This window comes from Colossoma macropomum, unplaced genomic scaffold (assembly GCF_904425465.1).
Source record: "Colossoma macropomum unplaced genomic scaffold, Colossoma_macropomum, whole genome shotgun sequence".
NCBI classification, from domain to species: Eukaryota; Metazoa; Chordata; class Actinopteri; order Characiformes; family Serrasalmidae; genus Colossoma; species Colossoma macropomum.
In genome coordinates this window covers 15301448-15318661 of record NW_023494791.1, presented here as the reverse complement: position 1 = coordinate 15318661, position 17214 = coordinate 15301448, and the positions used below count along the sequence as shown (strand labels likewise).

Here is a 17214-nt window from a genome sequence, read left to right as displayed (position 1 = left end):
GCATGTTTAAAATCTTTTAATGGCACATAACTCTTCAGTCCACAGTTCACTTTTAACTGTTCTCAAGTACAGGACGAGCATTTACATGCTTAAATATCCAGACTGGTCATAGTTCATGAAACTTTTATTTAAAGTACTCGAGACCTATATACTTGCCATGAATAGGCTTGTAAATTACACACAGTAAATTAAACAGCAGCTAGGTTTATGCATAGTATTTCAAATATTAAAGGGGATTTCACAGTGCCAGTTCAAAACCACACTCTGAACTCATTCTGTCACACCCCAGGACACTGCTTCCTCCATACAGACTTACCCCCACATGAGTTCACAATCTACAGCGCAGTTTTGTCCACAACACAATAGTAAAGTTATGCTTACCTGCGTTTGATGATGGACATGCGTGTATGTGAGATCGTTTGTGTGCGATTGTTCTTGCTCCTGTTTTAAATGCTGCATGTCTGGTATTTCCCTAAAACAAGAAAATGAAACCAACACTGAAATCGAAACAGACAGAAAAATGTGCTGCATCTTTTAAACTACAAACGCTCCTTTAACGGTCCTCAGCTCTCACGAAAACCTACCCTGACATAAATAAATGTGACTTGCTGAAGGGTGATACACTGAACGGTGATACATTGAACGCTCATTCTGTCACACCCCAGGACACTGCTTCCTCCATACAGACTTACCCCCACATGAGTTCACAATCTACTGCTTACTGCTCCTTGTACATCAATTGGTCCATAAATAATAAAAAATTTCTACGAAGTCTAGTACATTGACTCACATTATGCATAGAGTCATAGCACAGGAAACATCTATGGATAAATATGCACAATCTATTTCTTTAACGTGACCTTCCAGAAAAATATCTACTAGCATACCCAATGCATGAATGTTGCTTGTAAATGCACATAAACATAATCTAGTGTTTGTTTACACTCCCTGCAATTTTAGTTAGATGCCTGAGAGCAAATCATACACCAACACATTAAAACTCTTTAATAGAATTACTTGTTCATAACATAGGCCTAGATTACAGTAGTGACACGTCTTACAACAACTCCCCCTTCCCCAAAATCACACTGTCTTAAGGGCTGTTCCATTACTTTATTAGCGCAACTGATGTGTGTTAAATGAGCACTCAGAGGTGTGAAGGTTCAAGGGAACCTAAGGGTCTTCAGCAGCAGAATTCACCCCAGAAATCATTGCAACCTGATGCACTTCCCTGATCAGACCTGCACCGAAAAATGGCGGACAAACTTATTTATAGGCCATAACAATAAAATACTTTAAAATGTTTAATATTTCAAAACCATACCATTCGATTTGCTACGTTCAGATTAGGATTTAGGGAACAAATTACTCCATCTGTTACACATCACTGCTGATACACCTTCATTACTTTATTCTGTTAGCTTGCTAGTTAGCAAGCTAAAGGCGACACAGCTAGAAACAGCAAAAGAGAGAGGCAACACCCACAGTTCTGGCAAGGCCATATTAAAAAAGCATTAAACAGGTCATAAGGTCTATGGAAACAAACATTACAAGAGTAAATAAACTGCATTAAAATAAAAAAGTTCCCTTTATCATAGCTTTTACTTTGGAGTTCATAGTGAGATTAGACAATTACACAAAACATAATAATTATACACCCTCATATAGATTAGTATTGACCACTGGAAAGAATTTTGTTTAAGTAATTACACTAATTTGAAAATGGAAACTTTTTTGTAAATAACAAAACTGTCAGTAGAGGGCAACAATGTTACACTTAGAAATTCTTCCTATCATTTTTTTTAATGCAGTAGTCTCAGACTCAGGGGAGCTATTAAGTCAGATGTCCACAACATAACATGATGAACATAATCATCTCATTCATTATTTCTTGGTCACAAATGTGGCCCAACCTTCTGATCTGCTACAGAGAGAGAGAGAGAGGGTGAGACAGAGAGAGAGTGAGTTTTGTCGAACAGCAACCTGAAGATGGCATAAGCCTCAACAGCTCATTTTACTGGCGTGTGGGTTCTGAAAAGGCATTTTGCAGTTGCACCTCCTAGACCAACAGACTACAGAACCCTCTCATGGTACTCCAAGGTAGTTTATAAAAACCAAAAACAACAGATATGGGTTGATACTGTGCATGTGTGTTGAGGTGTGTGTGTATGTGTACTATTTAATTACTATTCATTTACCTCTTCACGAAAAAGCAGATATGTAATGAGAGAATGAAGCTTAGGGTCCAATGTTAAGAAACGGCACAGCCCATTGGGGGGTGGGGCGTGGTCAAAATTGCATTACACATGTTTCTGACAAGACAGTGGAAACATATTTCATTGTTTAGTATTACAGCACCTCACTAGGTGTACACCTTAAGAATATTCTCAGCCTTCTGTCGTTATCTTCATTAAAGTTTTTCAGTTTTTGACATGATTTGAAAATGCCTGTTGCCTTTACATTATGTATAAATTTCATGATGAATGGACCAAAAGAAATGGTCCGAAATTACTTGGAAAAAGTCTGGTTCCATTTACTTACATTAAAAGTAAAGTAGGTTTTTACTTTTTCGTATTTTTGGAGCAGCGATAAGTACAAACTGAAAAAGAAGCAGGTCTGCCAGAACTAAACTCTAAAAGTGTTGAAATGAAAATACAGAGACCAACATTTCAGTTCCCCAAGTTTGGATTTTCCAAATCAGAAAGTAAGAAAAAAAAAGCTGATATGAGCGTTCCGGCAATCGACCTTTCTGTACTGGAGGGCAGTACTGATGGAGCAAACGCAGACATTACAGCTACTGTGTGTGATGCTGCACAAAAAGATGAATCAAATTAGGAGCTGCAACTTCAAGACATTTCTGCTGTGGAGGTACATGTTAAAGGACATGAGGAAGAATTGAAACTGAAAGCCAAATCACCATCACTTGACGGAGATTTAAAACTATCGACTAAGTCACCATCAAATCCTGAAAAAAGTGTACGTGACACACAAGTAAAATTGTCAGCCGAGCCACAATCAGCTGATATAAAGGCACTTAAAACACACAAAGAAGAAGAAACGCTCATTGTTGATATGAAAGCACAGGACATTCAAATTAAAGGTCAATGTTCAAATTGCCAAAATTTGGGATCAGACTTTCTGAAAAAAAAACCCACCAAAAATAGAGTGGGGCCAAGATAGAACTTAGGATTTCTCTACCAGAATGAAAAAATGTTAAAGCTAACGTACCAGAATTAGATTTTAAAGGTGATTCTGATGTGAAAGCAAAGCAAACAAGCTTTTCATTTCCTAGATTTGTGTGAAGGTCTCAAACACTGATGCCAATCTCCCAAATATTGATGTTTCAGTACCAGAAGGAGGTGTAAAGGGAAATGACAAATAGTGGACAAGCAGTTTAAATAGGGGATGCTGGTAAAAAAGATAAAACAAAGTCCGGCTCTTCGGCAAAGTTTAAAATTTCTTTCATGACACTCCCAAAATTTGGAGCAAAACCTCCAAATGAGGGGACATCTCTGCTGTGGATGCACAAGCTAAAGAAACAGAGTGAAAATTGTCAGCCGAGCCACTATCAGATGATATGAAGGTGCCTGATGTAGAACTACATCATAATTCTGTCTATGTGGATATTAAAGGTCAAAGCATCCAAACTGATGGGCAAGGGAGTAAGTTCAAATTGCCAGAATTTGGGATCAGCCTCCCAAAAGTGGTAAAATGACCAAAAGTAGGTTCAAGGGAGGCCAAAAAAAAAGATGGACATTTCTCTACCAGAGGGAAAGATGGAAGTGCATCCACCTGATGTTGAAACAAGTGCAGAAATATCAGTACCTGAAAAAGATACTGAATTAAATGCCTGCGACAAACATGTGAAATAAAATGATTTCCAGGCTGAAGTTCAAATTAAAGACACAATTCAAAAACCTCCAGAAACAGCTATTAAAAATTAACAAGGACACACAAGGACAGGAATCATCCAGATTTACAATGCCAACAAGTTGAATATAAAATGCCCACATTAGATGAAACTGAAAAGGCAAAAATAGAAACAGCTCCTGCAGCAAAGTTTGTCAAAAAAGAATCTTCTCAGCCACCTAAGAAAACTGAAGAGTTCATTAAATGACAACAAAGAGAAAGAGCCTGAGCTGAGTTCCACAAGAGAGAATAAAGAGGACAGTGTCAGCCCAACATTGTTACTGAGATCGTCTGATGCATTTGCTGATGCAAGTTCTGCACAAACAACTAAACAGGCTGGCCTCTCACTGACATCTCCTACAAAAATCAAAGTGAAATATTGTGAATCAAGCGCAACAGTTGAGATTGGTGACTTACATTGTGATGTTATTACTTCAACAGCCAGGACTGAACCAATAACCATGGAGCCCCTTTTGCATTCCTTAAAGAGATTTAAGTTTCAAAAACATAAATATATCTGGTTCATTTAAGTTCTTTTCTCTGTCCTGTATTACCTTATTGCAAAACCTTTGTGTCAGAACCTACCTCTCCTCTTCTAATTAAATTGCTGTATTTACACACAAGTATATGCTAAAATAAATATTTTAAAAATGAAAATAGTTCAGCATTTCTTGTATATTGATTTCTTAGGGGAGCATCCTTTTGGAAACCTGACGTCTTGATTTTGGAAATGATTTTATCATGCTCACATTTTCTGTGAATTGCACCAACCATCTCCTCTTCACATTTTTTTAGGATGCCATATCAACTTCACTAAATACTAGTAAATGAGGACAAATAATCGTTACTGTGATTGGCCACAAATGTAGTGTATAACTATTGCAAATAAACACTTCAGTTTTTGTTTTTGTTTTTCTTTAATGAAATAGCAGAAACACAGGAGGAGACATCCCATGGCAAGTGAAAACAATTAATACAATTGATGTATTAAGCTGAAACAATAGCTGTAAGCGTATGTTCATTAATCATATGTTCATTAAGCAACATTGTGTAAATAATGGTAGACAAATCGAAAGACAGTGATTTTGAACAGCCAAACATTTTGCTTTAACATTTAATAAAGCCAAACATGTTTACTTAAAAGAAATGCTAACAGAAATGCTAAATGTTTAAGGACTTTACATAGTGTTCGCTCATGGAAGTATTAAGTCAACAACATTATATAATTAACTGAAGTACAAGTGTAATATACTGTATGTCAGTTCAATCATTTAGCAGTAATCAAGTCTTAGCCTTGATATAATAACAAAACAACCTGAGCCAACCTTAAAGAATCATAATCTTTTTAAGTCGTCCATCAAAGGGAGTATTTTATTTTTACAATCCTCTATTTTACAGTCATGATTTTTGTCATCTTCATCTTTATTTTCTGGGCACTGAATGCTGTTCTGGGTATTTTTCAGGAGGTTAGATTCCCTTTGAGAACTTCGAACAAGAAGCAGATGAAGAACGAGAAGCTGAGTCTTCAGTGTCCAAAGCATAGATATGCTCATCAGTAATGAGAGAAACATTTAAGTCTGATGTGACACCGTCAAATTTTAACTGTCTTCTATGTGGCTGTTCAATAACCTGACTCAGACAAATATTCCCCATGGATTCCAGTAGTTTCTTTTTATGCTTTCGATAAGTCACGGAAAAGGAGGGGCGACTGCATTTGAGTGAAAGTCTCTTTTTTCTGAGTTGTCCTTTTTGCTTCCTTGCACGTCTCCGACCCTTTCTGAGAGCTGCATTATTACAGGAAAGGGTGTTAAAACTTGCCAACAAATTCACCAACATTGTATTCAGTCTACTCTCATTTGTATCAGTATTTGTGGGACATTTTTGTACTGATTTAACATCTGTATCCTCACAGATGTTGAGCTGTCTTTGACCAAGGCATGTTTGCGTTATTTTTCTTGTTTGTGGTTTAGAAGACTGAGAAACTGCACTTGGGTTAAATGAGTAACTGCACATTGCTGGCAGCGTTCTGTCATGATTTTCTTTTCCATATTTGTATTCATGTGTTGTTGATGAAACTGTGGACTGAAAGCATTTAGTTCTGGTTGATCTGTATGTACTACTAGCTGGAGAGAGACTGTGTTCTTCAGCATTATGAGCCATCCTACTGTCATTTCCAGTCACTGTAGTCCTTTGTCGCTCTACTTTTTTATCCAAATTGGTTATTTTCCTTTTGCCAGTCTTTGCCAATGAAGGGGAAAAACATTTGTATTTTTGTGGCAACTCAGGAGTTCTCTTCTCACTTCTTTTCAACTGGCCTGACTCACTGGGTTTTCCTTTAGAAGATGACTCCAATGGAGTACTACTGTTGCCTTTGTTCCCTGGGTGCAAATGAGAAAATGATAATCTTCTTTTCAAACGATCCTGGGTTTCTTGGTGTTCAACCTCAATAGACTGCATAGGTGTACTTTGAAAACATTCACTGAGCACATGCTTTCCTTTTTCTACAGATGGTGTGTCAAGCAAAGAGTCACAATCTGGAGTGAGTGAGTAATCACATAGTACAGGAGCAATTTGGTTGGATTTTAACCCACTTTTAAAGCTGTCTTCAGAACTGAGATCTGCCAGTTCATAATCTTTGACAGCCCAAAGCGTCTCTCTTTCAGATAACGGGTGAGATGATTCTGATGAGCATTGAGCAAGGTTTAAGTTTGGCTTGCTTAAATCCAGAGAACTCTTAGGATACAGTATTTGTCCATGTCCACATTTCTTCAGATCTTTGTGTCCACTTGGGTCAATAAATTCGAAATCCTGAACGTCTGTCTGCTCCTTCAGAATGTTTAACTCACTGCATTCATTCAGCTGCTTTAGCTTTGTGTCATGTTTCCCTTTGACAGCAGATGGTGTTATAGACAAAGCAAGGCAACTAGGAGTGAGTGAGTAATCACACAGTTTAGGAACTATTTGCTTGGACTTCAAACTAGTTTTGAATCTATCTTCTGCCTGATGCAACTCCTGATCTTGATTCAGGGTTGTCTTCTCCTGTGATTCAGATGAGGTCGCAGGAATGGGAGAGTGTGGAGGATCATTACAGCCATGAGTGTTTGAACTCAGAGGCCTCTTGAGTTGCACAGTTTCCTCTTGCTCGCCATTCATCAGAAGTTTCTGTTCCATTGGATCTATAAATTTCAGTTCTTGGGAGCTTGCCTCTTGTTTGTTACCAGACTCACTGGACTGCACCAGGCTTACATCAGACATAAACATACAGATATTCGATCCTGTGGCATTGTTGGTTGAAATACTGCTGGCTTCTTGGAAGTTACTAGTTTTATTTTTACCCATGTAGTTGTCCTCAGGAAATGTATAATTATAACTCACATTCCTGGTGCTAGAAATTGATGTTCTGTGATTATGTGTATCACCGCTACAATATTCAGAGTCAGAGGTTTTGTCCAGGGTGCTGATGTAGTCGTGAAAGGCTAACATGTCCAGGCCCAAATCAGTAACAAATGACATGTTCTTGATCACATCAGTAGAGGTGACAACAATTCATGTCCAAATCAGCATTTGGATGACTTTTAGAGATGTGATCAGAGAACTCTAGAGTGTACCTAGATCTCATTATCTGATCATCTTGTTTCAGCTGTATTTCCTGTTTTCTTGCCTCAGCTGATTTGACACCCATCACATTAGTTTCTTCCAGAAAAGCAGTCAGTTCTTCCAATTCAAATTCCTGCATCATATTCATCTCAGATATGAGTGTATGGGCATTTGATAGCAAAGTGATGTTATGTGAAAGGCTGACATCATCTTGGTCACTGTAGCTGACTGTGTCACTTTCTTCACGTTGCACAATGGTCCCAGAAAATTGTTCATCTGCTGAGATACTGGGATTGTCACTTAAATCAGACACACAAGATCTTGAAACGTGTGCAGTCTGTTTTGTTTTGTCAGAGGAAAGTGAAGAGTAACGCATGTTTTTTCCTAGTAGGTCACTCATTTCACTTAAAAGATTGACAGCATCTTCATCACTGTTTCCAACAGTTTCTGACTTCAAATCTATGCCTCCCCAGGACATGACTTATTTATATAACTGCCATTGGGTGAGCTATAAGATGATGGCTGGCTCATACTTTCAGCATCATAACATGAAGATTCTTGCAATAGTTCAGTTAGTCTGTTGTTGTCTTCACTACACGTGTTATTACACATAAAGACAGATGCACTGCACTGGTTGAGTGAGTCACCCATGACTTGACTTTTGCCAGTGACTGAAATGTGGGGTACAGCATTTTCACTGGGATTTACTTCATCATCTGCTGAGAGGTTGGAGCTGTCACTTGAATCAAATACACAAGGTCTTGAAATGTGTAGATTCTTTCGCCTTCTGCCAGAGAAAGGTGGGGTGTAGCATTTATATTTTCTTGGTAGGCCAGGTGTTCTTGTTTCATGTCTCCATCTTCTGATTTTGTTTTTTCTGCCACATTTCTTGACAGACACATCTGTACAAATTTGTTGTCTTGTAAGATGAGACTCTGCTTCTATTTCCTGCTGGCACATTTCAGCAGTCTCTTTAATGTGCATCCTTGCCATAGCCACTTCAAGATCTTCACCTTGACTTGCGCTGAGCAGCTGCCCATGATCTGAGATCCCACACACACTTGCGGCACCAACACTATTGAGACCTGCCCCAAAGACCTCAGTGACGTCAAGGTATTTCGCACCTTGTTTCTCAAGCTGTTGTTGAGTAGATGAGAACTGAGTCTCCTGCAGTGTCAGTATTCCTTTCAACTCATCTTGTGTGAAGAACCGAAAAGGATTATTTTCATCTCCCACAACCTGTCTAGTCAGTGAGCGCTTCTGCCTTCTGTAGATCCTTTCTTCCAATGTGCCACAGGTAATAAGACGGTAAGTCTTAACATCCTTTGTCTGACCAATTCTGTGGGCACGGCCCACAGCCTGTGCATCCTGAGACTGATTCCAGGAGAGGTCAGCAAAAACCACACAATCGGCTGCTGTGAGCGTCAGGCCTTCTGCACCCACACTAGTGGTAAGCAAAAGGATATTTTTTGACTCCCTTTTTTGAAACTCTCTGACAATTTTGTCTCTCAAACCCTGAGTAGTGTTCTGTCCGTCAATCCTCAAAAAAGCATTTCTCCCCCATGATGTCTGTGTCAGAGATTTCTCAATGATGTCAAGGATTTTTATGTAATTAGAGAAGACCAGGGCAAAATTCCCATTGGTAGCGAACCATTCAAGCAGTGCTAACATGAAGGTCAGTTTTCCGGATTCAGCTAAATTCACCCCGCTCATTTCATGTTCCTTGATGTCACTGTTTAACTTTGGGTGTGTACAAACAGCTGTCAGAAGATGGAAGGACTCAAATGTCGGAGTAGATGAATCAGCAGTTATCTTGCGATAAGCAGCCTTCTGCTCAGAACTAAGCTTGATCCATATAACATACTCATTTTTCTTAGGAAGATGTAACACTTGATCAGAGGGTATGTTTTCTAGAAGTGGATGACCTCTGAGTCCTTGAATTTGGTCTATTCTTCTCCTGAGCCAGAATGGCTCTCTTATCTTCTCCAGAGTCTTTTGGAGTTCCATTCCCAGAGCCCTTTCTTCTGGCCCTGATTCAGCTTCCATCCCTTTTGTGATTGGTTTCTCAAATTTGTTCTTGAATGTTTTGTATGTTCCCAGTACATATGTGTCTAAAATGAGGGAGAACAAAGACCAAAACTCTCTTAGGTTGTTCTGCATAGGTGTGCCAGTGATGAGAATGCAAAATCCAGCTGAGGTTAATGCAACAGCTTTGTGAGTTTTGGTGTCAAGGTTTTTGAGCTTGTGAGCTTCATCACAAATCAAGCAGTCCCAGACAAAATGCATGCCTTCATAAGTTGTGAGTGTCTCGTTATTTTCAATGAACGTTGAGTAAGAGACTAAAATGATGCCACCAGTCTTCTGCAAATTCCTCAGCTTTCTTTCACGTTCTGTCTCACTGTGGTGGTAAATGAGAACGTTCATGTTAGGGGTCCACCTTTTCAGCTTATCCTTCCAGTCATTCAGCAAACCAGCAGGCACAATCAACAAGGCATTCTTGAATTCTTGAGTGTTCATGATCATTGCGTGCAAAAACAAGATGACCTGAATAGATTTTCCTAAGCCCATTTCATCTGCTAAAATAGCGCCATTCCTGCTTCCTTTAGCTTTGCTTTTTCCGTTTTTGTATAGGTTGAAAAGGAACAAAATTCCCTCGCGCTGGTGAGGATAAAGTCTGCAAAGCAAATTTTTGTCGGGTAATAGAACTTCAAGAACATCTTCTGGTTTTTCCTTTTCCAGGTCTTTCTCGTTCCGTTTTTCACTGCCTTCCATGGTAACCTGAAGCAGGTTGTACCTTTCAAAGGATGGAAGAATGAAATCATATAAATGTCTCAGCAATGTTATTCATTTAGTGCAAAACATTAGCACATATACAGTTTATGTTGTATTCTTGTAGTATCTTCACAAACCAGGTTACTTTTTTTGATCTGTAAAATTGCAAATGGTATAAAAAACAAATGATCATTCGTTCCTTCTTTCTTGGAATATTTAGCCAAGACTACACTAAATGGCAAAAAGTGTGTGGACGCCTCTTCTAATAACTGAGTTTGGGTGTTTCAGCCACACCCATTTCTATCAAGTGTATAAAATCAATTCTCTAGTGTGATGAACCGTGCTTCACTATCTGACATTCTGATGGACAAATCAGGGTTTGGCAGTTGCCAGCAGAACACTACCTACCAGAATGCATAGTGTGAACAGTAAAGTTTGGTGGAGGAGGGATAATGGTCTGGGACTGTTTTTCAGGGTTTGGGCTCGGCCCCTTCTAGTGAAGGATAATGTTAACACTACAAATAAAAGCATACAAAGACATTTCAGACAACTATATGCATCCAACTTTGTGCCAACAGTTTTGGAAAGGCTTTTTTGTGTTTCAGCATGGCTGTCCCCCTGCAAAAAGCAAGGTCCACAAAGACATGGTTTCATGAGTTTGGTGTGGAGGAACTCCGGTTGGCTGCAGACAGCCCTGACTTCAACCCCAACGAACACTTTACGGATGAACTGGAATGTCAATTTTGAGCCAGGCCTTCTTGTCAAACATCAGTGCCTGACCTCACAAAAGCTCTTTTGACTGAATGAGCATACATTCCTTTCCCAGAAGAATGGAGGCTGTTATAGCTGTAAAGGAGGGGCCAGCTCCATATTAATGCCCATGGTTTTGGAATGGGACAACCAAACAGCTCATATACAGTCAAGCCCATAAATAACTGGACGTGGATAAGGTTAATCTTATTTATCTGTCTACGACAGCATAATGAAGTTGAAATTAAACAATATATATAAACTCAAAGTGCAGGCGTTCAACTTCAATTTGAGGGAATTACATACAAATGAACGATGTAGGAATTACAACTATTTTCATACATAGCTCCCAACCCATTTTTAGGGGCTCAAAAGTATTTGGACAAACTAGCATAGCCGTACATTAAATTGTCATTTTTAATACTTGGTTGAAAATCTTTCAGAGTCAATGACTGCCTGAAGTATGGTCATGTCTATGGATTCTTTCTGGAACCCATAGACACCACTAAAAGCTGAGTTTCTTCCCTGCACTGTAAAAAGTGGGACTGGGGTTAATTAATATTTACTAAATAACTGATAGTCACCTCTACATAATAAAAAAAGACTATGTTCAGTTAGAAATCAAACTGAGCTGAATCCAATAAATTTGAATGATTTATTAAGTGCATTTTACACAGCTTTGGTTGAATAAAATTAGCTGTGATACACTGAGCAGAATTGACTTATGTTTTATCAGGAACAACAACAATGCAGAAAATGGATAGATTTTACTCATTGGGAAGTCATTGGTTTTATTCACCTCACACTTCTGCCCAATGCATTTTGTACCTCATGGACACCAGTAACTACACGTTTCAGGGGTTGCAGTCCTCCAACTTCCCAAAGATAAGACCTTTTTAATTTTTGCTAGGAAACAAACAATTTCCAAGTAGGTTGCTGTAGCAGTTGCCCATTCTTTTAAGTTACTGCAGCTTAGCAAACATTTCCTAAGCTAGCAGCTATCTAATTCATTTTAGTTTTGATTAGCATACAAGTATGACATGGACTTAAATTACAGATTTTGCTGTTGAGGTACGGATAGAGGTGAGGGTCTCTGATGTGTCGGCAAAAAACATACGGGAAGATTCCACCCGTATTGAGGAGAGCAGATTACACCCGTATTGAGCTCCGAGCCGTCACCGGCGTTTCGCCGCGGAGGCGACAACCGCACGCCTAGAGCCGCTTCTGGAAACTTTCAAAGGATTCAAAATGCGTTTGGTGAATAAGTTATTTGTTTATTTGATGTAGCAGCAGTTTTAATCACTGAGGTGATTAAAACATTGCTGTATCTGATACACGAGTACCACACTTACTATGTCAGTGTCACTGCAGTGCTGAGAATTAAACAATAATACCTGCTTTGTGGTGGTTTTAATGGACCTGATTCAATAGAAAAGTAAGTAAATACAAGGCAGCTTTACCTAATAAAGTGGCCAATATGTGCATACATATAATCAAGCACAATGATATCATTTAATTTGTATTTTTTGTTAACACCGTTGTAGCTGTTACCTGCTATTCCATTCAGTATGTCTGAATTCTGTATCTATTTTGCTTAGGCAGTATGTAGTGGCTTAATATATGCTAATTCTTTTCATGATCTTTATTCATTCCACCATGGATTATCCTTTATATATATGGACGCATGCTGTTTTTTACAGCATCTCAGCACTGCTTTGTGAGTATCCTGGACATTGTATTGAATCATGTAAGAAAAGTTTCTTAAAGTTCATCAAAATAGTCTGTACTTTGGATTTTAATGAGTGTTATTTGTTATTTCCTCTGTAATTTATCATTGGCAGTTGTTGATCGTTAAATCTCTTCTAACTAATTGTAATTCCTATGCAATGAAATGAACTGCAATGAAATTCTGGCAGCTACAGCTGCTGGTAATTTACTGTAAAGTTCAACTTTGCAATAAAATACTGTAATGTGTCATACGGTTGTACTGTGTTTATCACCGATAGACTATAATTATGTTAACAGTATATCTGTTGTTTTTAAAATAATGTACTGTATACAGATTTACAATATATGCTTTTTTTCACAGTAATTAACCGTAAACAAACAACAGTTCTCAACAGTGAAATTTATGGTTGCCAAAAAAGCATACTGTAAGGTCTCATACCTTGCCACTATATTTTTACGGTGAAGTTCTGGCAACCACAGCTGTAGTAAAGTCTAGTAAATATAAACCAGTTTTCCCCAGATATTTATGTAAATACATTTTCCCCAGATATTGAGTAAATATAAAGTAATTTTGCTCAGACACTTGGTAGATATTACTAAATTTTCCTTGTTAAATTAATTTGTTCTACATTAACTCATAATGTGGCATACTATTACTAAATACAACACATTTTAACTGTTGCTTTTATTAATATTTACTTAATTTTTTTGCTTAAATGTAGTTCACTTATTTAATGCATTTTAGTCAAAGTTTAGGTAATTAAAATCTACTCAGTTTTATTGTCACTTGTTGCCATATTTTTTTTTATTGGTCACATTTTTTACAGTGTGGTGATGCTCTGGCAGACTACTACTGCAGCTGTCTTCAGTTCCTGCTTGTTCTTGGGGCGATTCACCTGCTGTTTTGCATTCAGTAAGTGAAATGGATGCATGACTGGGATCAGGTGTTTGACCTGGACATTACAGAACATTTCATATCTGTTCCAGAAACTCCCCTTAGGAAAACAGTACTGCTCAATTAAAACCTGAACCATGGAACACTTAAACACCTTTTTCCTAGAGGTGGTTACCCTTCTCAGTGAGCCAACAAATGATATGCAGGACTAACCTTACCCTTAACCTTGTATATAGACTTGCATTTGTACTGTATTTATTGTAAGTTTGCAATGTTGTGAATTCTGCATGTCCTATATGCTTGTGCTGACCTACCAAGTTATATTCCTGGGTAATCTGTACATCTGGTGAATAGAATAATTCTGATTCTGATACTTTCACCTTAAAAAAAATCATGGGTTGCTTTTGCAGTATGCTTCGGGTCACTGTGGATCTGCACTGTGAAGCACCATCTACTGAGTTTTGAAGCCTTTGGCTGAATCTAAGCAGATAATCTAGCCCTATATTCATCTCGGTGCTTTTGTCAGCTATCACATCAATAAATACAAGGGAACCATTCCACTCGCAGGCATACTCTTCTCTTCTTATCATCCTGATACAAGTCTAATCTGTCCATAAGATGTTGTTCCAGAACTGTACAGTTTTTGTGATGGACTGGTTTCCACATACCTTTGGCCATTTAGTGTAGTTCTATAATTTGAAAAATAAAATATGCACACCAACTCTAAAATACACAAAAATCACCGGTACTTGGGGAGAAATACTTTTTTCTTAACCTGATTCAATGAAAACAACGTCATATTAATATGAATTACAGTTCTTATTCAAACAGTCTATCCCTAATAATTCTAGAATGCCACATTCTAGCATCTGCTAAGAATCAGAAGATTCCTGTTCACTCACCAGGTAGTTCCTGATAACTCTGTCGTCAAGTCAGTGGTACACAGGTAAGAGAAGCAAAGTCCTTTGAGGCTGATGAATAATCTGTGGAACAGAAAAACATCACTAATTTTCATATACACCATAATGTAACGCTGCATATCGTATCTAAGGTTTAACTTGAGCTTGAAAATGCATGTGAACACTGCCCTCCTGTGGCCAGAAATACTGAAGTACAAACCAAAAGCTTTACCTGTTTAAATTCAACTATTATAACATCTACAAAATTTTGTGGCAAAGTTGACTAGTCATAAAAGAGTTTGATCTATCTGCATGCAACAAGCTAAAAGTGATAGATCAGAAAAAAAAACACGCAAAAAAAAACTGTACCACTCACCTCAATGCCTGCCAAGTCATTCTCTTTTTTTTCCGACTGAGCTACAATGCTAATGCAGCGAATGACTGATGGAAGCTTATACCCCTTCAATAAGCACTGCAAAAACTGCATGCCTAAATCATCAGACACTTGCCTCAAACTGTGCTACGCTGAGTTAAGTCATTTCAAATACACTTGCTTATGTGGTTTCTGACACTATATAATGAACTACTGTTATCTACACAAATGGACAACGTCCACTGCATAGGTAAATACATACATTTGTCCATTTATTTGTCCATTTTAACAAACATGGTAGATTTAATGCATTTGGTTTAACGTGAAAAATAGTAGATATCGTTATCTGACTATTGCTTAAAGAATGAGTCAGTGCCACCTTGACACATCTTGAATAATTCCAAAATTCCAAATTCCAAAATACAAGAGCCCATTATAAGCTTCACTAATAGAAATGTTTATTTTGGAAACTACGAACAGTGCTGTTCCAAAAGTCTAATATCACTTTCCATTAAAAAATATATATATATATTCACACACACACACACACACACACACACACATATACCTATATATATATGTAGCACATTCAGAATAATAATATAAATTATATATATAAATATCGCTGCTGTTGGAAGAAAACCTTGTATCTCCATTTTTTCAGTTTTTGACATAATTTGAAAATGCCTCTGATCCTTTATATTCTGTTAATTTCATGAAGAATGGACCAAAAGAAACGTCCCAAAATGACTTGGAAAAAAGTCTGTTTCCATCGACTTACATTAAAAGTGAAGTATGTTTTTTTCCTTCTCCTGTAAAGTTACCATTTTGGAGATACAAGGTTTTCTTCCAACAACAGTGATATGTAAATATATATAATAAATATCTGATACCTCTAAGCATTTTTTCACTACATCCAATTTAACATTAGTAATAAATAACATCTTCCATTTACATCAGATAATGAGGCTGTTCTACTGATGAGATACTGAAGCTGAGTAAACCTTCAAAAAAAAAAGCTTCATTATTCCTATGCAGCATCATCAAGAACACAACACAAGTAAAGTTATGCTTACCTGCGTTAATACTGTTTATTCTGGAGATCCTGGATCTGTGTGGTGTTGCTCCTCTCTTTTATACTGTTTTTACCGCGCTGGCTGCATGCCTGGGATTTTCCCAAAACCAGAAAATGAGATCAATGCCGAAATTGAAAAATGCTCCGCATCTTTTAAACTACAAACACCCCTTTAACGGTCCTCTGCTCTCACGAAAACATGCCCACACAAAAACAATACGACTCTCTACAGGTCAATACACACCGAACACAGTGCAAATGAACAACATGAAAATATAATACCTTTTTTTTCGCTGGATGCGATGAATTTTTTTGTGTTTTACTGTATTGTTAGGTGGGCTACTTTCCACTTTTGAAAAGTGCATCACTGAGAGTTTCTTTGCTTCAATCTGGAGCAGTTCAACTTCATGGGTGCTTTTGCACAAAGCACTGATGTCCGTGACTCAGTTTGAGCTGCTTTCATGCTAAAATTGATTGATTTGGCACAAATGAATAGAAACACACAGTGAGAAAGTTCAGAAGAATGGTACATACACAGAAACGCAAACCCATCAGCATGCTTAAAATTTCATAATGACACATAACTCTTCAGTCCATAGTCCACTTTTAACTGTTCTCAAGTACAAGATGAACATTTAGATGCTTAAATATACAGACTGGTCATACTTCATGAAACTCATGACCTCTATATTTATTATTCTTATTATACTGCCCTAGGCTGTAAATTACAACCAGTAAATCAGGATGCAGCTGGGTTTGAGTAATAACACTAAAGAGGACTTTTAGGGGATTTTACACTAGTGATGGGAATTCCGGCTCTTTTTAGAGAACCGGTTCTTTTGGCTCGGCTCATTAAAAAGAGCCGGCTCTTTCGGCTTCCAAGTGGCTCCTCAGATTTTTTGTTGCTTAAATTAATTTATTACCAAATTATGTGTAAAATGAATTACTAATGTAAAAACATACATTATATCAAATGTTTATTATTTATATGGCTTTATTTATATACTCAACATGGAACAGTGTGCTACAAAAATAAATTATAAAATACAAAAATCAAAGACCCATCTAAATTAGACAAAAAGGTCCAATCTCTGATTGTGTATATTATTTGTAAATTTGTACAGTGAAACAACACAACATCAACAAAACATCACTCAACAAAATATGAATTAAAATGTGCAAAACAAAAAGAAAAAGCAGCATCCTTTAGCGAAGT

The 17214-nt window shown here is 37.6% G+C and overlaps 1 protein-coding gene across 1 annotated transcript; it reads right to left on the bottom strand.

The window, feature by feature from the left end:
* Positions 1-960: 960 nt before the first annotated feature.
* LOC118810040 (DNA excision repair protein ERCC-6-like) lies at positions 961-16235 on the bottom strand. The gene is made up of 4 exons (XM_036573557.1): positions 16000-16235; positions 14554-14634; positions 8415-10300; positions 961-968 (listed from the first exon to the last, which is right to left on the bottom strand). The coding sequence occupies exons 3-4, from the start codon at positions 10276-10278 to the stop codon at positions 961-963; spliced, it is 1872 nt and encodes a 623-aa protein (XP_036429450.1). The 5' UTR covers positions 10279-10300; positions 14554-14634; positions 16000-16235.
* Positions 16236-17214: the final 979 nt, after the last annotated feature.